This window comes from Bos grunniens, chromosome 9, assembly GCF_055505025.1.
Source record: "Bos grunniens cultivar Pamir isolate PY7600 chromosome 9, Bosgru_T2T1.0, whole genome shotgun sequence".
Classification (NCBI taxonomy): domain Eukaryota; kingdom Metazoa; phylum Chordata; class Mammalia; order Artiodactyla; family Bovidae; genus Bos; species Bos grunniens.
The window spans coordinates 97,571,637-97,594,238 of record NC_141173.1 but is presented as its reverse complement, the minus strand read 5'-3'; the positions used below and the strand labels follow the sequence as shown (position 1 = coordinate 97,594,238).

At 42.0% G+C, this 22,602-nt stretch overlaps 1 protein-coding gene across 1 annotated transcript in view; it reads left to right on the top strand.

Moving 5' to 3' along the window:
- The first annotated feature begins 714 nt into the window (after positions 1 to 714).
- PLG (plasminogen) overlaps positions 715 to 22,602 on the top strand; it is a 47,660-nt gene continuing 25,772 nt past the window's right edge. Inside the window, exons 1-9 of the mRNA XM_086318595.1 lie at positions 715 to 846; positions 5,748 to 5,883; positions 7,428 to 7,534; positions 11,608 to 11,722; positions 13,803 to 13,942; positions 15,926 to 16,046; positions 17,724 to 17,842; positions 19,657 to 19,819; positions 20,493 to 20,638. Of these exons, the coding sequence (XP_086174721.1) occupies positions 798 to 846; positions 5,748 to 5,883; positions 7,428 to 7,534; positions 11,608 to 11,722; positions 13,803 to 13,942; positions 15,926 to 16,046; positions 17,724 to 17,842; positions 19,657 to 19,819; positions 20,493 to 20,638 (1,096 nt within the window). The 5' untranslated portion in view covers positions 715 to 797. The remainder of the gene's footprint in view (positions 847 to 5,747; positions 5,884 to 7,427; positions 7,535 to 11,607; positions 11,723 to 13,802; positions 13,943 to 15,925; positions 16,047 to 17,723; positions 17,843 to 19,656; positions 19,820 to 20,492; positions 20,639 to 22,602) is intronic.

The following is a 22,602-nucleotide window of genomic DNA, read 5'->3' as shown; positions in this document are numbered from 1 at the left end:
GACTGAACTGAATCAAAGGAAGTAAAATGAACACATTCTCCTGCTTGAGGCTTGCCATTCTAGGGGACATTTGCAAGGACTGAATAGTCTTTCTACCTTGCTTCCTCACCTCTCTGGAGGTGATCCATCATTTATGGACCCATCTTTTATGGATCTGGCAACCAGGCCTGACAAGACGGCTATTCTGAGGTGCTAGCTTGCCATCTTCTCAGTCAGCCAGGCCCCCCTGATTAAAGTCCTTCCTTGGCTCAACCCCTCATCTCTCTGATTCATTGGCCTGTCGTGCGGCTGGCAGAGCAAGCCTGAACTCAGTAACAGGTGAACTCCCTACCACTGAGCCACCAGGGAAGCCCCAGTATTGCTGTATTGAAGCTTGAATGAAACTATGCGGGAGGTCTGGCATAGGAAAGTTCTCAGCACATGTAAGCTATTGTCGTAATTTTTGTTTTACCCAAAATAAAGCGAAAGAAGGAAGAGGGAAGGAAAGAAGAGTAAGTGGCAAAGATGGGCTGGGGGCTGCGTTGTGCAGGGAGGCAGAGCAGCCTGGGGCAGCCGGGTGGGGGTGGGCAGTCTCCACCACTTCCCAGCATCTATTGCAGACTCCGCTGTCAACATTTTGTAAGATCCTCCCGTCCAGGTAATGTTTGAACCCTCAGAGCACAGCGGCAGTGGGCCTCTGGGAAAATTATTAACTCTGTGTGATTATCTTGTTTGTGGGCGCGTTTCCTCTCGTGTAAGTCAATAACATCTTGGGATTGGGACACAGTGTTCTCGGGACGCTGCCGGCCAGTCCCAAAATGGAACATAAGGCGGTGGTGTTCCTACTTCTCTTATTTCTGAAATCAGGTAAGGCTTAAAGATTTATTTTTCATTTGAATCAATATTTTTTTTTCCTAGCTATATGTTAAAAATAAAGCCATCATAGTTTTAAGGACAACTTGCCGAATTTAGCTTTTGATTCTCAGATTCCCAGTTCAACATCTAAGATGGAGGAATTCTTCAAGAAATAAGGTTCGTTTCCCTTATGTGAATACTGGAGACAAGCAGACAGAGAAAATAATGAATGACGCTCTCAATATAAAAGATGGAGCCCAAGTGACGGTTATTTTAGTTGAAAAAAATAGCCCAGAGTGCTAACAGCTCCAGAAGTTGTTGGTCTCTTTGCCTGGTTCTCAGTTTGGTTAAGCTACACCATTTTTGTTAAGGGTTCATATTCTCCTGACTTTCAAACGTGAACAATGAAATATCTCTGACCACAATCTGACCAGTGTGGTTGTGTCGACCTATTGCCTACATTTCAGCTTGCTTCTTATGCTGGAGAAACCACAGGCAGTGCTTATTCAGGCAATGTGCATACAGTAATTCAACAAATCGCTATTGAGTGCCTGAGGTAGAGTGGTACCTTTTTATCCATCCATACACATGTGTGTCCTTTAGCATCAACAGCTTATTTAGCTGATCCAATGGGTATTGTAGTAGACTTATCCCCGTTTTATAGATGAGGAAATCTGTAGTTAGGTAAAGCACATTATTTGCCTATTGACCAAACTCCCAAAGCCAGGAAGTGAAGAAACCGGGACTTCAGTCAGGGTTTTCCGAGAAGGAATCCGATGGTTCTCACTTTTTCAACTTTGTTTAAACCTTCTTTAAAATATTCTAAGCATGCCTTTGTGGAGAAGGAAATGGCAACCCACTCCAGTGTTCTTGCCTGGAGAATCCCAGGGACGGGGGAGCCTGGTGGGCTGCCGTTTATGGGGTCGCACAGAGTCGGACACGACTGAAGCGACTTAGCAGCAGCAGCAAGCATGTCTTTGAGGCTCCTTTTTTTTTTTTGACAATTTTATTGAGATAGAATTCACATACTATACAATTCACACATTCGAAGCATATGATCCAATGGGTCTCCGCATTTAGAGTTGTGCAACTATCACGGTTCCTTTTAGAACATTTTTATTAACCCCAAACTTTAAAATGGATGGCATCACCGACTCTGTGGACATGAGTTTGAGCAAGCTCCAGGAGTTGGTGATGGACAGGGAGGCCTGGTGTGCTGTTGTCCAAGGGGTCGCAAAGAGTTGGACATCGCTGAGTGACTGACCTGAACCGAAACTTTAAAAATAAACATAAGGGATGATTCATGTTGATGTATGGCAGAAACCAACACAATATTGTAAAGCAATTATCCTTCAATGAAAAATAAATATATTTTGAAAAAGCAAACACAAGAGCTCTATAAAATATGTCCTATAAAGACTGAAATTAGATCTTTTGAAGGGTTCTTTGAAAGTAGAGCAGGCCAGGGTATAAATGAAATCAAAACAAGAAACTTTCCATTTTTATTATCCTTTAATTAATTTACCTTTAATTATGTTATTGTTTCATAGCATATACCTGCTGAGACCTACCTTAGGAGCTGATATCACAAAGAAATATCCCCAAAAGGAATAAATTTTTTATTTCTAGGTTGAAAGGTTGAAAATCCCCATATTTTCTTTCTTTAATTCTAGAGCTCATTTGACAGTGGGTTATAATAGTTTATTTATTGACCAAGAAATATTAGAGAAATCTTTTCAGTAAGAAAATTATTTTTATATTCTAGACTGAATGTAGATGTATATTGTGATTAAAACAAGTATACTTTATCAATAATGTGGGTTTTTTTTTTAAATCACAGTAGTATATGTATGTGCCCCCATGCTTGTGTGTTTGAAAGAAAAGACTTGGCTGTTTGTGAAATGCAAACTGCTTATCTGCCTCTCACTGAGAACAGCTGTAAAAGGAGATTTTTTTCCCCCTTTCCTATAAGGGTGGGATGATTTGAGAGAACAGCATTGAAACATGTATATTCCTGTATGTAAAATAGATGACCAGTGCAAGTTTGATACATGAAGCAAGGCACTCAAATCTGGTGCTCTGGGACAAGCCAGAGGGATAGGGTGGGGAGGGAGGGGGGCGGGGGGTTCAGGATGGGGGAGGACACATGTGTACCTGTGGCTGATTCATGCTGATGTATGGAAAAACCCACCACAATACTGTAATTATCTTCCAATTAAAATAAATTAATTTTTTAAAAAGAAAGGAAAAAAAAAGTTATACCCTGATCTATAGAAATTACCAAAGCACAAATGTTTCTGGAAAGGAGAGTTCCGATTGGGATAAAAATGCAGGATGAAGACAGCGTGGGTCTAAATATGCATTTCTCTATAATCTTGATACATGTATTGAATGATTTTTGGTGTATTAAGCTACATCAGTCAACTCCTATTCAAGGGTGGAAGGATCCATCCTTCCAGTTTGGAGAATCTTAGGTTGAGGAAGGAAAAGCAGAGGCAGGGAGAACGTGGGCTCTGGGAACGGCTATGTCTCAGTCTGGGACAGTGCATCACCCCTGAGCAAAGCATGTGTCCATGGTGGTCAGGGATGGCCCTTAATGATCCTTCCTACTGGCTCATTTTCATCAGTATCCAAACACGCTCCTGAATGTCTCATCTTAAAAAATTTCCCAGAGGACCTAGAGATGATCTGTACTAATTGAAGTAAGTCAGACAGAGAATGACAGATATCATATGATATTACCTATACGTATAATCTACAAAAAATGATGCAGATGAAGTGATTTGCAAAACAGATATAGACTCAGAGACATAGAAAACAAACTTCTGGTTACCAAAGCAGAAAGCAGGTGGAGGTATAAATTAGGAGTCAGGGATTAGCATATATAAAATATATGTTATATGTTGGGATATAATACCATGGGATTTTCCAGGCCAGAATACTAACCCAGGTCTCCCTCATTGCAGGCGGATTCTTTACCAGCTGAGCCACAAGGGAACCCCTATGTTGGATAAAATAGATAAATGGGAACCTACTTTTGTGGCTCAGGGAACAATACTCAATAGCTTGCAGTAACTTATCATGGAAAAGAATCTAAAAAAGAATATGTATGTACAACTGAATCATTTTTCTGTATACCTGAAACAAACATAGCATTGTAAATCAATGATATTTTAAATAAAAATATTAAAATATTAAAACATTAAAAATAAAAGTATTAAAACATCCCTGAGACTTCATATGGCCTCTAGGAGATGCTCCTTCCACAGCCAGGCTTCTGAAAAGACTTGTCCTCCCAAGACGTTCCCAGCGCCTGTTCTGGTCACTCTTCAAACCACTCCCTTGGGCTTTGGTCTCCACTCCGCCCCCTAAAGTGGTCAAGGTTGCCAGGTTGCCTAATCCCGTTTAGGCAAACTTTAGGAAACTGCCGTCTCCAGTGTATTAACCTCTTTTTAGCCCCTCATGCTATGAGCATGGCTGGTGTTCCATTCCGAAGGGTGGAGGGGAGCACCTCGAGGCATGGAACAGAGCCACAGCTGTCTCAGGGCCCATGTTGGCCCTGGATCACTGAGTTCTCTTTGCAGCCCTGTGGTGGGGCCACAGCTGGGCACCCCCTGGCCACCCTCTGCAGTAGCCAGGGGCAGAGTGAGCTTCAGACAGACTCTGTGACTCAGATTCTATCTCAGAAGAAAATCGAGACCATTGTTCGTACCAGACTCTTGCTGCAGTTCCCTCAGAAATGCCAGATCAAAGAGCCCAAAATGGTTTCTTTTTTTAATAAATAGTGAAGGGTCACTGTGCTAAGCCCAGTATAAAAATGACCGTGTATTATGGTCAAGATTTAGTCCAGATCTTATTTCTTCTCAACATCATCAGCTCAACAAAGTTTTTATATCTGGTGGTGGAACCATTCAGAGAATGCCTGTCATGTTAGTTTAAGCAACACTGTCAGAACAGAAATGTGTGTTATGGGAAATCAAATAATGGCCTCTAGGTTCTGTTTAAAAAGTTATGACCAACCTAGACAGCATATTAAAAAACAGAGACATTACTTTGCCAAAAAAGGTCTGTCTAGTCAAAGCTATGGTTTTTCCAGTCGTCATGTATGGATGTGAGAGGTGGACCATAAAGAAAGCTGAGTGCCAAAGAATTGATGCTTTTGAACAGTGATGTTGGAGAAGACTCTTGAGAGTCCCTTGGACTGCAAGGAGATCGAACCAATCCATCCTAAAGGAAATCAGTCCTGAATATTCATTGGAAGGACTGATGTTGAAGCTGAAGCTCCAATACTTTGGCCACCTGATGAGAAGAACTGACTCATTTGAACAGACCCTCATGCTGGGAAAGCTTGAAGGCAGGAGGAAAAGGGGATGACAGAGGATGAGATGGTTGGATGGCATCAGCAACTCAATGGACGTGAGTCTGAGTAAACTCTGGGAGTTGGTGTTGGACAGGGAAGCCTGGCTCGCTGCAGTCCATAGAGTCGCAAAGAGTCGAACACGACTGAGTGACTGAACTGAACTGAGATTCTATTTAGACCCAGGGATGGACAAATCAGCATCAAAATTGCCCCAGGATGGTCTCCTAGTGCTCCATCATGACAGGCAATTACTGGCAAACACATCAAATTTTTTCTTACTTAAGGTTTCATACCCATTAGTGTGGTAATGTGGAAATTGTTAAGCAGTTCTAATCTACTAATTTAGCAATGCAGTCAGCCTTGTAACATAGCACCATCTGTTCGTGGGACTGCTTTCCTGGTTAGTCCTTTGTGTTCACAGCCACCTACTTGCTTCCAACAGAGCAGCAAATTTTACTTGGTTGACACAAAGTGAATACTTTACAAGTTCATGATAATTATCAGCTGTGTCGATGCATTAATCAATTGCTCCATTTTAATTTTACTTTTGTAGGTCTCGGAGACCTCCTGGATGACTATGTAAACACCCAGGGGGCTTCCCTGCTTAGTTTGAGTAGGAAGAACCTGGCGGGAAGAAGCGTAGAGGACTGTGCAGCCAAGTGTGAGGAGGAGACAGACTTCGTTTGCAGGTATGTCCCTGGTAACTGCACCTACACAGAACTCTTGTTGATTGAGACACATTATGTTGATCACAAGATATTTGCTCAGGGATTTATCACTGAAAATAGGATTTAATAGGAATTTCATGAGGTTAGAGTTTGGAATCTGTATTTGGTCCCTGTATCTGAAACCATACAGTTTCTTGTGAAAGATAATTAGTGTCCCTTTTAGAAAAATGCCCCAAAAGGAAATTATTTAACACTTGACAGCAGCAGCTATTGTTACGAGCTGTAGCTTTTTCACATCATTGTTGGTAAATATTTATTGAGGATCATGTGACTGGAAGTGTCCTAGACCTTAAGGGGCCCTGAAACACAGATACAGTGATCTGGTGTACATATATATATATATATATATATCTGATAAATTTTATATGTGATATATAAAATCAGTATATATGATAGATTTTTGTGTAGACCCGAAAGCAGTGCTTGCCCTTTTGTATTTATGGTATAGTCACAGAAACTGGATAAAATGTAAAAAAAAAAAAAATACAGCCAATTTGAGATATTGACAAAATCAGTATGTGCTCTATTAAGATTTAGAAGAAAGAACAATCTCAAGAGTTGAGACAGCCAGGGAAGGCCTGGGGTGGAGTTGGGGGGAACTGAGCTGGGCTTTGAAGGGTGAAATCTTGGTAAATAGTGACCAAGCGGGAAGGATTCTAGGCAGAGGGCAGCCTGGCTGGGCACCTGTGACAGGGACCGGGTCAGCTGATGCAAAGGTTCATGTAGGAGATGGGGCTGGAAAGGAAGCCTCGGACAGCTTTGATGGCGGGCTCAATATCCACACAGGATGAGTGCAGGGCTGGGGGCCGTGAGAGAAGGGCTAGAATCAGAGGCATCATCAAGGGGGAAGTTAGAGGTGTCCATGTGGACCGTCTCGGGGACGAGTTCAAAGAAGCTCACTTGCTTCTTTCCCACACAAAGCAGATATTCTGGCGCTTCATTAAGAACAATGGGTGAAGAAAGAATAAAGCAGTTAAAATAGAAAGAAAATGGGGAGGGGAAGAAGGTAAAGGTAGAAGAGAAAGAAAGAATATCTACCATGTTGCTGTACCCTTTCATTATGGTGCCAGATTGAACTGAAAGTGAGTTCTGAGCTCCTTGATTCATCGAAAGCTGTCTTTAGAGTTTCTTATTAATTGCTTTGCTGCTGCTGCTAAGTCGCTTCAGTCATGTTCGACTCTGTGCGACCCCATAGACAGCAGCCTACCAGGCTCCCCTGTCCTTGGATTCTCCAGGCACGAACACTGGAGTGGGTTGCCATTTCCTTCTCCAATGCATGAAAGTGAAAAGTGAAAGTGAAGTTGCTCAGTCGCGTCCGACTCTTAGCGACCCCATGGACTGCAGCCCACCAGGCTCCTCCGTCCATGGGATTTTCCAGGCAAGAGTACTGGAGTGGGGTGCCATTGCCTTCTCCGATTAATTGCTTCACACAAAGGAAATAAGAGTGGTGTTTAAATTCCTCTACAGGGAGGACTAGAATGGTGCTTTCTGTTTCTCTTCTGCAGGGCATTCCAGTACCACAGTAAAGAGCAACAATGCGTCGTAATGGCCGAAAACAGCAAGAACACCCCCGTCTTTAGGATGAGGGATGTCATTCTATATGAGAAGAGAAGTATGTACCATGTTTTCTTCCTCCTTCTTCTTTCTCTTTCTTCTTTTCCTTCCACTCTCCCTTCCCTCCCCACCAGCCCAGTTACTATCTGTAATTTATCAGACCAGCAAATGGAGGAGCTATGGCGCACTGAAAATGAACTTGGAGTCAGACGGTTCGGCCACTAACCCACAATGCCAACCCGAATATAGTATTTCACCTTTTAGGTTTCATTTCTCTTGATTTCAAAACACAGGGATTGGATTTACAAAATCACTTCTGCTTCTGTGACCCTGAAAATAAGATATTAAAATATTAAGATATTTAACTGATTATTTTAATATTTTAAGATATTTAATATTTAAGATATTTAAGATTTAAATATTAAGATATTTAAATAATATCTTATTTAAAGATATTAAATAATATTTTCTTCTTATTTTTAAGAAGAGTCCACAAGTTCCTTATGATCTTGGTTTTTTTTTCTTTTCTTCAGGGACCACCGTCTGTGGTCTGAAGCCTGGAGCAATAGCAAAACCGAGGTGTTTTCAATCTGCAGTAACATTTGAATAGGGACAGTATCCTTAGTTCTACAAGTTCTACTTTTCTTTCCATCATGGCCCATGTTTCCCCTAGTCTCTGAAATGGTGCAGAACTCTGAAAACATGCAGAAGTTGCAGCTCATTTTCGAGAGTTCCTTAAAATCTCTGGATCCTTCGTTGTTTAGGATCACGGATGGCCTAGATTCCTTCAGAAATTGTGTGTCTTCGTAGTCGTGCACAAGTTCATTAAGTCTGTACGAAGATTCAAGTGACTTATGATGCTTTACCGCTACTTCCTATTCTGTTGTTGGTGGGGTGTCAGGACTATTTTGCTGCAGATATTCTGCTTCACAAGTGTTGAAGACAACAAGAAACATCCTATTTCACATATTCTTGACAACAACTTGCAACGTTCTCTCGAGTTTCCCCACCAAACTCTAAGATTTTGAGAGGTGTTTTTTAGGTTAGGATTATATCTACGTGGTGGTTCATCTTAGCTTTAAGTGCTGTGCATATGTTAACTTCACTTTGGGTCCACTGTTGAGCTCTAACTCTTGAGTCTAAAGTGCAGATTAAATCTGAAGTTCATCTGTGGACATTATTAGTTCTTGCAGTTACTGAATAAAGAGATACATGGGCTTACCCAGTCTATCAGACATTTAAAAAATGCTGGTGGGATTCTGTGTGCAAATGCTACCATTTAAACATGTCCTCTGGTAAATGGTTAACCAGAAGGATCAAGGGGGTGACCTCTAGGCTTCGTTTGGCTAGTTGAAGAGTTGCCTGTTTTCAGGGTGACGGAAAGGAGCCAAAGGTTATACAAACTGTGGCGGGTACAGACAAACAAAAGAGAGGGAAAGAGTCAAAAGTCAGTCGCTTTCGGGCGCTTGTGTCTTTACTGTGGAATATTGACCCACTGCAAAATTACCTGCCAGGGTGTTTCTGGGAACAGTCAGTGTCAGATCAGTTTCATCTCCACTGGGCACCAGGGCCACTGCCACCACTTGGGTCTAAAGCTGCCCTCGTCACCACAGCGGCTGGTCCAGAACTGCCCTGCTTTGAACCCTCAGTGCCCTTAGAAGAAAGTCCAAATACTCACCAGGTGCTACCGGGCGCTGTGTTACTCGGCCTGCCTTGCGTGCTGGGCTGATCTCTGTGCCTCCTGCAGCAGGCGGAGCACAGGCTTGCTCATCCTGACCCTCCTCTGTTCTTCCGGCTCCTCGTTGCCCAAGTTGCAGCTTGAGCATCCCCTCCCCTGACCCCGTGGCCTCTGGAATACCTTGTTTACCTTTTTTGATAAGTGTAACATATCAACTGGCATCATATATCTCAATGAAGATATATCTGCAATCTTTATACAGAGTGTTGAGTTTAAAGCAGTAGTTACTATAGGTGTGTTAGAAGTATTCTACCCAGAAAATTGATCAATTAATTTAAAGCATTGACACGTATACACTGAGTGCTAAGCTGCTTCAGTCGTGTCTGAGTCTGCTATCCTATGGACTGTAGCCCACCAGGCTCCTCTGTCCATGGAATTTTCAGGCAAGAATATTGGAATGGGTTGCCATTTCCTATTCCAGGGAATCTTCTGAACTCAGGGGTTAAACCTGCATCTCTATGTCTCCTGCATTGTCAGGCGGGTTCTTCACTACTAATGCCACCTGGGAAGCCCAAGATCACCGAACTGAGCTCCCAGTGAAATATAGCAGCTTCCCACTATTTGTTTTACACATGAAACACTATCATGTGTGAAATAGATGGCTCGTGGGAAGCTGCTGTATTACACAGGCAGCTCCACTCAGTGCTCCCCGGAGGGGTGAGCTGGGGGGCTGGGAGGGAGACTCAAGAGGGAGGAGACATATATATATATATATATATATATATATATATATATATATATATATAAACATGCTTATGGATGATTCACATTGTTGAATGGTAGAAACCAACACAACATTGTAAAACAAGTATCCTCTATTCAAAAACATTGAGTGGGGAATCATAAAAGATAATACAAATATACTTTAAATATTTTATATTTTATTTGAAAATACAAGCTTATGCTGGTACCTTTGGATGTAAAGCAGAGGCGTTTTTTCTTTGAATCTGGAGCCACCAACAGAAGTTATCTAGGGCATTTCTTGTATAAACCACACTTATGAGTTATCTACCATAATCAGTCCTTCTCTTTGAACTTGAGCAAGTCTAGAGATACCCATTAACAATCTGACTGTAAAATTCCTTTATATTTTCATGATTCCCCTCCTCTCAAACTCATATCAACAACACGAATGGACTGCTGTCAGTGGATTTGGTAACAATTTGTTCTGGCTGCACCCTGTGGCATGGGGGATCTTAGTTCCTAGACGAGGGAAGGACCCTATGTTCCCTGGCGATGAGAGCACGGAGTCTTCACCACCCGGCCACCGGAAAGCCCCTTGATAACAATTTAAAGAACTACTCTACTTTTTCAACTACTTGAAACTATTTATCTTAGTTTATAAAAAAAGTTCCTTCCCCTCTCCCTTTCATTTCTCAGTTTAGATCATCCGTAATCAAATAGAGCTGTATACAAAGTTTTGGAAATAAAAACAACAGACTCTTGGTAAGCGTATAACCCAACTGGTGGGAACAGAGTGGGCCAGCACTCCTGAAAGTGGCTTGCCAGCCACAGATGCCCATCCTGCCACATGTGGGCTGCAGGGGGGCCCCTGGCAGTATGTTTTAAAGGCAGGATGGGGCCCACTGGGTAACCAGCAAGTTGTTAAAATGGAGGCTGGTTGAGGGCATCTTCTGTAAACGTTGAGAGTAGACCACAACTGTATTACCCTCTTTGGTACTTTTTTCACACTTAAAATACCACCGTGAGCCTAGAAATGGCTTGCATCTCTCTCAGCCTCTGTGGGTCTGCCCATTCCACGAAGAAGCCCTCACCCACTTCCCATCCACTCCCTCACGATGCTATTTATTTTCTCTGTTACACATGTTGCCATGAGGTTGTCTATTTCACAATCTGTGTCCTTGATTACCTTGGGGCCCCAGACTCCACTGAGATGTAAGCTCCACTTGGGCATGACCTGTGTGGTTCCTACTCCAAGCGTCCCCAGCACTTCCAGCACGCAGCATCTGCCTGGCACACGGGAGGGCCGGAGCTCTGGAGAAAGGAATAAATCCCACACATAACTATAATCCCTTGTTGCTGTTGTTTAGTTGCTAGGTCGTGTCCGAGTCTTTGCGACCCCATGGACTGTAGCCCACCAGGCTCCTCTGTTCATGGGAACTGTCCAGGAAAGAATACTGGAGAGGGTTGCCATTTCTTTCTCTGGGGATCTTCCCAACCCCAGGGATTGAACCTACCTCTCCTGCACTGGGAGGCGGCTTCTTTACCACTGAGCCACCAGGGAAGCCTGCAATAACTCTTACACAGACCGTCTTTGTAGATAGTGGGTAACGCTGTCCTTTCTCTCAACATGACCGAGCAGCGCAGGGCTTCCTCGCGATTTTTCGTCGTTGTGGTGAGAGGGTTTGACCACTGTTGGGGCTTCCTTGCAGTCTACCTTTTGGAGTGCAAGACCGGAAATGGGCAGACCTACAGAGGGACCACAGCCAAAACAAAGAGTGGGGTCACCTGCCAAAAATGGAGCGCCACTTCTCCACACGTGCCCAAGTAAGACTTTCTCTTTTGTCTCCGTGTTCACCTCTTATCCTCAGAACGATTCCGTTATTTCTGACTCAAATCAGAACATGTGACTAGACCAGCAGGCATGGGGAGAATCTTACTGATGCTGGTGCAGAGCTGCTCAATAATTGATGGCATAAAAGCAGAAAACGGCTGCTGTCCATTCATTCTTGTGTATATGCTTTTTTTTTTGGAAGATTTAAAACAATAAAAAAAGAACAATACATTCTAGAACATGAATTCTAGGCTGAGACTGAGAAAATAAAAAGATGATGATGTTTACAATTCAATCAGTCTAAACCAAATGTGTTCACATCAACATTGCAAAAAACAGATTAGCTTGCAACTTGCCTATTATTTATTTTAATGTCATTTTTTATACTTTGCCCAATATGGTGTTCAGTTCAGTTCAGTCACTCAGTCATGTCCGACTCTTTGCGACCCCATGAATACGCAGCACGCCAGCCCTCCCTGTCCATCGCCAACTCCCTGAGTTCACCCAAACTCATGTGTATCGAGTCGGTGATGCTATCCAGCCATCTCATCCTCTGTTGTCCCCTTCTTCTCCTGCTCTCAATCCCTCCCAGCATCAGGGTCTTTTCCAATGAGTCAACTCTTCGCATGAGGTGGCCAAAGTATTGGGAGTTTCAGCTTCAGCATCAGTCCTTCCAATAAACACCCAGGACTGGTCTCCTTTAGGATGGACTGGTTGGATCTCCTTGCAGTCCAAGGGGCTCTCAAGAGTCTTCTCCAACACCACAGTTCAAAAGCATCAATTCTTCGGCGCTCAGCTTTCTTCACAGTCCAACTCTCACATCCATACATGACCACTGGAAAAACCATATTAGGTGGTATTAAATTCTCATTAACAATGCTTATCAAGTGGGAATTTAGTGTCTATGATCCTCCCCACTCCCAAATTGTCTTTAGCCATCCTTATGAGTTGGGCTTCACTGGTGGCTCAGTGGTAAAGAATCCGCCTGCCAATGCAGGAAACATGGGTTCAATCCCAGGGTCAAGAAGATCCCCTGGAGAAAGAAACAGCAACCCACTCCATTATTCTTATCTGAAAAATCCCATGAACAGAAGAACCTGGTGGGCTACAGTCCATGGTGTCGCACAACTGAGAGACCAAGCAACAACAATAACAAGATGAAGTCTCATATTCCCAGTACACTAAGGCTTATTGAGATTAAAAAGATAAACCAAATGGCCAAGTCATAGAACGGCAAGGGTCTGAGAGAGAATCTTGGTCATCTATACCCCAACCGGCGAGGAAACTGAAGTCCCAAGAGCACCAAATCTACCAAAAACAGGTACACAGAAGAACCAGAAACAAAATCTGCCACTTTAGATTCAAAGTCTTAGGTTTTTAACCCAATTTCTTATTGCAACACAGCAGCTCATCTCTGAAAACGAGCTTCACTCTATCCTTCCACTCTCCCATTAATTCTAGACATACCTCAGAAAGGACGTGGAGTTTGGCATCAGACAGATCTGACTTTAAACTCTTGAGATGCTATTTATTAACTGCTCAAGCTTAGGTGAGATTTGATCTGTTTCACATGGCTGTGCCTCAGTTTTCTGATCTGGGAAGTGGGAATATAATAACACCTTCCTGATGGGCATTTTTATTGACTACATTAGAGAATGTATAGAGAGACTTTAGCATAATGCCTCATGCAGAGTTCACACAGACAAAATGGTATCAACTGTATTATTTTTATAGAGAGAAGGGCACCTGATAAAAGCAGGTGTTTGGCATGTCTCATGAATTTGGCAGGCTTTGAGGGCTTTAAATTTCTACTGTGCATAAGACACTTTGACTCTACTTCTAAGACTTGGCTGTTCACACAGTAATAACAGTGATATTAGCTACTCTACTGAACAGGCTATCAATAGAGACTCTGAAAACTGGATACAAATGCTATTGGACACAGCCGAAATATAGTTGGATGACACAATCTCAAACCACAGTTGGGAAGGGCGGGGGGGTCTTATCCTGCCCTGCTGATAACATGTTGATTTTTAAAATATAGTCAAAGTGACTCTTTTCCATCCTCTGCAGGTTTTCGCCTGAAAAATTTCCTCTAGCGGGACTGGAGGAGAACTATTGCAGGAATCCAGACAATGATGAGAGTGGGCCCTGGTGTTACACCACAGATCCAGACAAGAGATATGACTACTGTGACATTCCCGAATGTGAAGGTCAGGGATGGCTCTAGAAAAAGTTTTCCTATTCTTCCCTTTATGTATGGAGTAATTTGCTATAAATTGATTATCTGTGGGGATATTAGTAATCAATTAGTGCTGTGTTTGACGTCATCAAGTAATACATGACCTCTGGGAAAAGACCAAAATTTTGCAGAATTTCCATTATGGATCTAAATTATCTTTATTAACATGTAGTTCAGGGTTCGGGGTGGGGAACGCATGTGTGCCTGTGGCGGATTCATTTTGATGTTTGGCAAAACTAATACAGTTATGTAAAGTTTAAAAATAAAATAAAATTAAATAAATAAAAAAAATTAAAAAAAAAAACCATGTAGTTCAACAGGGACAAATATAAAACGAGTCGCCAGTCCAGGTTCGATGCACGGTACTGGATGCTTGGGACTGGTGCACTGGGACGACCCAGAGGGAGGGTAGGGGAGGGAAGAGGGAGGAGGGTTCAGGATGGGGAACGCGGGTATACCTGTGGCGGATTCATTTCGATATTTGGCAAAACTAATACAATATTGTAAAGTTTAAAAATAAAATAAAATTTAAAAAAAAGTTAAAAAAAAAAAACAGAACTAGATGTAAACTCTAGATGCACACTTCTTATGCTTAAAGCTCTGACACAGTTTAAGCCAGAAACATATTTGCAATTCAACTGCTAGCATAAAACCACAAAATCAATACAATTCAAACACACAACATTAAGTTAACAGGGTAGACTTTGTCATGTTGTTGAAACCAAGCCATGAACCAGTTTTTAAGTCAGCCATCTATTGTTTTAATGGAACAACCAATTTAAGAGCTCACTTCAAAAGTCAACGTCAAAAGAATGTAAAATATCCTATGGGAAAATATTCTTTACTTCATATTTCCTGCTACATTTATTGATGCAATAGGGGGATGAATGAAGGTGGGGTTTGCATAACCATGTGGTTGAGTCCATACTGGCTCAGTTTCCCATCACTTCCTCTAGTCCAACCTTTGGCATTCTTTATTTATTTGTACACCATGTTATGAGGTCATCTGGCCCTTTACTGACATGAGAGTATCCTTTTTATATCAAGTCTGCTTCTGTTTTCCTTATTGTCACATAAAAATTCAAGTCGTATATTCTTCTGCTATACCACATTATATTAAGCATTGCAACGTTTCCATTTTACAGGGATGCAAGAAAGAAAAACAACCAGTCATGCTTCTCAATAATAATGATAAAAAGAGAAGCATTGTCCCTTTAGGTGAATATTGTTTCTCTCTCGAGGTCACGAACACAAGCAAAAACCCTGGCAGTAAAATTCTGAGAGGCTGCCGGCTTCTTCGGCAGTTATCCAGACAGAGAGAGCTTCCCAATGGCTTGATGGGAAAGAATCTGGCTGCCAATGCAGGAGACACAGGAGATGTGGGTTCCATCCCTGGGTTGGGAAGATCCCCTGGAGGAGGAAATGGCAACTCACTCTAGTATTCTCGCCTGGAAAATTCCATGGACAGAGGAGCCTGGCAGGCTGCAGTTTACGAGGTCACAAAGAGCAGGACGTGACTGAGCAAGCATGCATTCAATCAGAATAATTCCATAGGAATTTTTTGGAAGACAGACCTCAAATATTAAAAAAATTCTAGTAGAGAATTTACAGATTCCTGAGATTATATGCAATCTCTCCCCACAACCACCAAGAACCAACACATGTAGGAACCTTGAAGACAAAGCATTATGGAGTTTCTGGATTTGGTCACAACTGTAATAGTAGAGAAGGTATTGACCACATCTGCTAATTCTACCATTTGAAAAAGAGAATGATGTTTTAGATTGTATTAGAAAATTAAGCCTTTATTGCCAATTTTGTTGCTAGGTAATTGGTGGAAAATTACCAACGAACAAGTGGTAAAGGTATTTGAGACACTTCTAGTGATAGTCTAGTCTCTACCCTTTTTTGCTTCATTCATTTCCATTTCTTTCTTCCTTTCTGTTCTTCCCAGATAAATGTATGCATTGCAGTGGAGAAAACTATGAGGGCAAGATTGCCAAGACCATGTCTGGACGTGACTGCCAGGCTTGGGACTCTCAGAGCCCACATGCCCACGGATACATTCCTTCCAAGTAAGTCTCCCTGGCAGTGAAATTGGATGTTTAAGCCTCTGCAATGCTATGGGTAATTTAATATTATCTAGGTTTTTTAGCATTCCTCAAAAAGTGAACACACCCAGTGTTTTTGAATTTCAAAGTTTGCATTTTCCTACGTGACTGCAAAAGAAGTACACATTCTTTTTTTAAATTTATTTATTTTTATTGAAGGAGAATTGCTTTGTAGAATTTTGCTGTTTTCTGTCAAACCTCAACATGAATCAGCCATAGATATACATATATCCCCTCCCTTAGAAGTATACATTCTTACTAGTTAAAATGTGGTCCATGGAAGGGTGCTGTCACCTAAGCGTTTGTTAGAAATGCAGAATCTCATCCCCACTGAGTCTGCATTTGCACTGTAACCAGATTCCTGGCTAATTTGTAGGTTAAATGTAGGAAATATAGATATACGCATCCATACACACACAATATATACATCTCTCCTGTGTGTTTTCCAAATATTGCCCTTCTCTTTGTATTCCTTTCTTTTTCTTCATGCTGATGAGATTCAAAGCTTCCTACCCTGTGATCTGTAGGTGGGCTTTAGGGCTTTGTGAATCCCTGAATATTTTATGTGTGTTTATACCGGTGTATTTTTATGGGATGGAGGATCCCTAACTTTCACTAGCTACTCAAAGAGGGTCATGAATCTATAGTAGAAAAAAGAGTCCCTGATCTAGAAAGTAAAGGTGGGGATAAATTTCTGCATCTCCTATTTCATATTAATTGTACTTAAAACACCTCCCTCTCTATAGCTGCTTCTGGTCATTCTCTTCATTTTTTGATGACTACAGGATTATAATGGGGGTTGTAAAAACTTACAGGAAAAGAGACTAAGTCACAGATTCCAGTGTGGAAAACAGCTCCCCTGTGTGTCTGTACCTCCTGCTTCAAATAGCTGTCTTAAATCACCGCTGCTGTTATTTTCTTTTCCCTACTGTATTCCAAAGAAGAAACACAGTGAAGGCCTTCAGCCTCAGAATTGGTTAAATTTACTTCCCAGAAACTGGAAGAAGATTGCCTAAGCCACTGCAGGTTGCTCTGCCCATCCTAACAAAGCATTTACAGTCTCAGGAAGGGACATGAAATGAGCCCGGAGGGACACGAGGTGTGGCGTTCATCTCACAGGCTCCATCACTCGGTCCCTGCTGCGGGGGCGCTCCCTGGCCTGCACACAGGGACATAGCTTATCTGTCCCAGTTTCTACAAGTTTAAAGATTAGCAGGCTCAGAACCGGGTAGACTAGAAGGACCATTCCTTTAACCTATGAAGACACCAACTTCTAGGCTGCACTGTTTACTAAAGAACTATCTCTAGCCAGTGAGTACTTTGTGTTTTAAAAATTGCTATTAATTGCTGCTGACTCATTGAAGTTGGCTGACATAAGTTTTCCAGATGGCCCAAATGACAAAGTTGATCCTGTTCCATGATTGTGGCACATGTAGACTGTTAGAAAATCAATCCTTGGAACACTCAGCTAATCTTTCTTATGAGATGGTCATCACACCGAGGATAACCTTCATCCCGTCCCCTCCTTGGGTGCCTGACTGTGTCTAGCACACAGCGGTGCTCAGTATTTGCTCATTTGAAATGATTCTCATCTGTGAAGGTAAATGTTCAGTGCTGTTAAAGTCCTTCTTGCACCTTCAGATTTCCAAGCAAGAATCTGAAGATGAACTACTGCCGTAATCCTGATGGGGAGCCCCGCCCATGGTGTTTCACCACCGACCCCCAAAAGCGCTGGGAATTCTGTGACATCCCAAGATGTAGTAAGTATGGTTCCGACCCAGTCCTCAGGGACCTTCACCTGCTCTCTCGGAATCAAGAGTGCTGTGCCTGGAAAGTGCCCCACAAGTCCTATGGGATGTGATTACTCTTTTAAAACAGTTTATTGGTTACTATATGTAATTGATCAGAGCATCTATTTTTTATGTTTTTTTTTTTTGTGGGGGGTCCTCTTTTGCCTCTTCTGAGTACAGATGAATGTAGGCTTTTGGGAGTGATCTCTGGTACCCTCCCGTTCTCTAGTGCTAAAGGCAAATCAGACCCACAGCTTCTGGTACCTGGATTTCATTATCAGCCAGTGAAGTGAAACTCAGTCGTGTCCGACTCTGGATGGTAGCCTACCAGGCTCCTCCATCCATGGGATTTTCCAGGCAAGTGTACTGGAGTGGGCTGCTGTTTCCTTCTCTAGGGGATCTTCCCAAACCAGGGATTGAACCTGGGTCTCCTGCATTGCAGACAGACGCTTTACCGAGTTCTTTCTAATTGTAAGCAAAGTGCTGTCTCAGGACGTACAGTTTTTCCGTGTGGCCAGCTTGGGAGGCAGTGGCAGGAGAAGAGAGGTCTGGGGGAGAAGATGAAATGGCAGACCTGCCGGGAACGACTTGGAAAAAGCAGTTTTATCATATTTTCCTTCTATAAGGATTTGAAGCAAGGCGCTGAACAAGGACAGTTGAGACTGTTAACAGGACTCAGTGGGTCCTGAGGTCTGGCTTCCTATTCTTCACTCAGACGGTCACGCTAGAGTGACCAACGGGACTCAGTACTCCCCTTATGAACATCAGTTTCTCTTTCAGTCTCTTTTTCCCTTGAGGCTTTCCTTCTTTAAATTGACGTGTAGTTGATTTCCAACATTGTCTTAGTTTCAGGTGTATAGCAAAGAGATTTGGTTATACGCATGTATGCATATATCTGTATTCTCCTCCCCCCGACTCTTCTCCATCATAGTTTATTACATGATATTGAATATACTTCCGTGTGCTATACAGTAAATCTTTGTTTATCTGTTTTACGTATGACAGTGTGTCTTAAGAATTTCTTGATTTCTCACTGCGTACCCTTTTCCTTGGAGACACTATTTTTTTTCTTCCCATGGACTCTCTCTGTTGTTTGTGGAATACTCGGTGTCAGTCAGTTATGTGTACTTAATGAATCATTTATTCTTCAGAAAGGAAGCTGGTTCATTGGCACATGTGCAGATTTGGGGTAGGATACGACACAGTTGAGCCTCACCGTGTGGGTTGAACTGAGACTATAGAAAACAGAGAATACAGAAAGAAGCATTTACTCCAAGGGTCTTGTCCCTGGAGGGGTTTTTCATAAGCTGCTGCTGCTGCTAAGTCGCTTCAGTCGTGTCCGACTCTGTGCGACCCCACAGACGGCAGCCCACCAGGCTCCGCCGTCCCTGGGATTCTCCAGGCAAGAACACTGGAGTGGGTTGCCATTTCCTTCTCCAATGCATGAAAGTGAAATGGGAAAGTGAAGTCACTCAGTCGTGTCCGACTCTTCGCGACCCCATGGACTGCAGCCTACCAGGCTCCTCTGTCCATGGGATTTGCCAGGCAAGAGTACTGGAGTGGGGTGCCATTGCCTTCTCTGTTTTCATAAGAGGGTCTCATAAACATTGATTCTACCACATTGGCTTCTTCTGAAAAATGATAAACGACACTCAAATGCAGGATTCTGGAAGGATAAGAGGAAAAGAAGACAGACTGACACTCTCTGCCTCCATCTCCCGTAACTTCCACCTGTGCCTTCTTTACGTAGAAGCACTCACTGTAACATATCTTCCCCATTTAAGCCACACCCCCGCCATCTTCTGGGCCGAAGTATCAGTGTCTGAAGGGAACCGGCAAAAACTATGGAGGGACGGTGGCCGTCACCGAGTCCGGGCACACATGTCAGCGCTGGAGCGAGCAGACACCCCACAAACACAACAGGACCCCAGAAAACTTCCCATGCAAGTGAGTCCGCTCTGGTTTCATTTCCTTGTCAAGGAAAGGAATGAACCATTCCATCCTTGTCATGGGATGGACAGCAAGATCCCACTGATGTGCCTTGGTTTTAGTGACAATAGGAACCTCGGCTTAAAGCTTTTGGGAATGAAAACTGGTCAAGTCACCTGCAAGGGAAGTGACATTTAGCGCTGGTTTCCCTAGAAAACTGGTTCTCAAAGTGTGGTTTCCTGGGCCTGCAGCATCAATAGCATCAGGAAGTTTGTTAGAAACTAAACCAGCGACCTTGGAGTGGGTTTCAGCAAGGTTTTGCATGAAATGTACAGTAAGGTTTGAGAACACAAATTCGAGGGCTATGATACATGATTTAGGAGGCAGAAACAGTGTAGAAAACACCCATTGTGTGTCCAGCATGTAGCACAGGGCCTTAGGCACAGTGAAAGATCTATTTTGCTTCATGATACACAGTCAAGGAATATATTTGAATCATTCACCCAAGAGAAGCATCCTGCCATAATTCTATGGACTCCCACTCAGCTTAAGTTTCCATCCATTATTCAGTTGGTATAGTTCTAGAGAATTAACTGGACACACCACCAGTATCACCATTAAGAAGTATGTGTGTACTTTGTTATTTCTTTAGCCTTTTGGAAAGCCAAACTCACAGTTCCTTCTTTTTCAGAAACTTGGAGGAAAACTACTGTCGTAACCCTAATGGGGAGAAAGCCCCATGGTGTTATACAACCAACAGCGAAGTGAGGTGGGAATACTGCACAATCCCGTCCTGCGAGTCCTCTCCGTTATCCACAGAACGCATGGATGTCCCAGGTAAGAAGGGCCATGGGAGCTTACTGAGGGTGCCATTGCTCTGTATTTTTGTATTCCAGAAGCATCACAGTAGCTTTGGAAATGATTTCATTGTGTTGTGGTCAGAGAACATGCCTTATGATTTCATTTATTCTATTTTTTAAAATTTATTTTTAATTGGAGGATAATTGCTTTACGATATTGTGTTGGCTTCTGCCATACAAGTGTGAATCAACCATGAGTATACCTATGTCCCCTCCATCCTGACCCTCCTCCCCGACTCCTCTAGGTTGTCACAGAGTACTGCGTTGAGCAACCTGTGTTATATAGCAGCTTCCCATTAGCTATGTATTTTACATTCACTTTAAATTTGTTGAGGCTCATTTTATGGTTCAGAATAAAGTCGTCTTGGTGAATGCTTTACATGCTCTTGAAAAGAATCTGGCTTCTGTTGTTGTGTAGTGTTCTACAAACGCCGACGAGGTCAAGCTGGTTAGTCTTGTTTGGCTTTCCTGAATCCTTGTTAATTTTCTATCTCCTTTTCTGTTGATTACTGAGAGATGATCGGTGATGTTAGGTGTGCATTCGTCTATCTCTTTCCAGTTTTGTGTTTGCTTTGTCTATTCTGGAACTCCTTGTCAGGCACAGACACACTTTGGATCCTTGTCTTTGCAAACAAATGACCCCTTTTATCATTCTGTAATATCTCTCCATGTCTCTAGAAATAGTCCTTGTTCTAAAGGCTACTTTTGCTGATATGAATAGAGCCATTGCAGCTCTGTTTTTACTAGAGTTTGGATGATGTCTTTTTTTCTCAGTCTTTTGAGATGTTTAGACCATTTGCATTTAATGTCATATTGTTAACATGGCTGGATTTAAATCTACCATCAATTTAGTTATTTCTACTTGTTATTTCTATTAGTTATTTCTACTTGAATTTTGTTCCTTTTATCTTTCTATGCCTCTGACTTAATTTTTTGTATTACCTTTTATTACCTCATTTTACTATTTAATGTTTACAATATACACGTTTAACTTACATTTTACCTACAAATAATATTATTTTACTTGATGTATAATGTAAGAAACTTACAACATTGCAATATTTACTCTCCCAAAATATCATGCTATTGTTCTGAGTTTACATCTATTATTTTAGAAATCTCACAATAAATTGATACTATTTTTGCCCTGAAGAATCAGTCATTTTTTAAAGCAATTAGAAAGAAAAAGGGTATTATATTTATTTTTATTTATTTATTTCTACCATTTCTTCTATGCTTCATCTCCTTGTGTTGGTTCTCCAATTTCCATGTGATGGCATGTTCTTCCTGTAAAAGACTTAACCTTTCCCATTTTTTATAGTACAAGTCTGTTGATGATGAAGTCTTTTAGCATCTGTATGTCAGGAAGAGTCTTCATACTGCCTTTAGTTTTAAAAAACAATTTTTGTTGGGTACAGAATTCTGGGTGGACAATTTTTCCCCTTTACCACTTTAAAGATGTCACTCCATTGCCTTCTGTTTTGAATAGCTTCTGACGGAAATCTGTGTTTCTCTGTATTTAGTATTTCTTTTTTCTCTGGTTGCCTTTAAGACTTCCTCTCATTTTCAGTTTTCAGCAGTTGGTTACAGTGCATCTAAGTGAGTCGATTTGTTTACTTACATGTTTATGGTGCTTTTCCTACTTGAAGCTCTCTGAGCTTCTTGTGTTTGTGGATTATTGATTTTCATTACTTTTGTAAAATTCTCAGCCATCACTGCTCAAATATTTCCTTTTCCCTGCTCTCTCTCTCTGTTTTCCTTTTTGGGACTTCAGTCACCCAAATGTTAGACCATTTCATGCTGTCTCATATCTCTCATATGCTTGTTCTATTTCTTTACCCACTCTTTTTTTCCTTTTGTGTGTTAGTTCAGATAATATTTATCAATCTGTTTTCAAGTTCACTGATTATTTACTCTGTTCTGTTCAGTCTGTTAATCAGC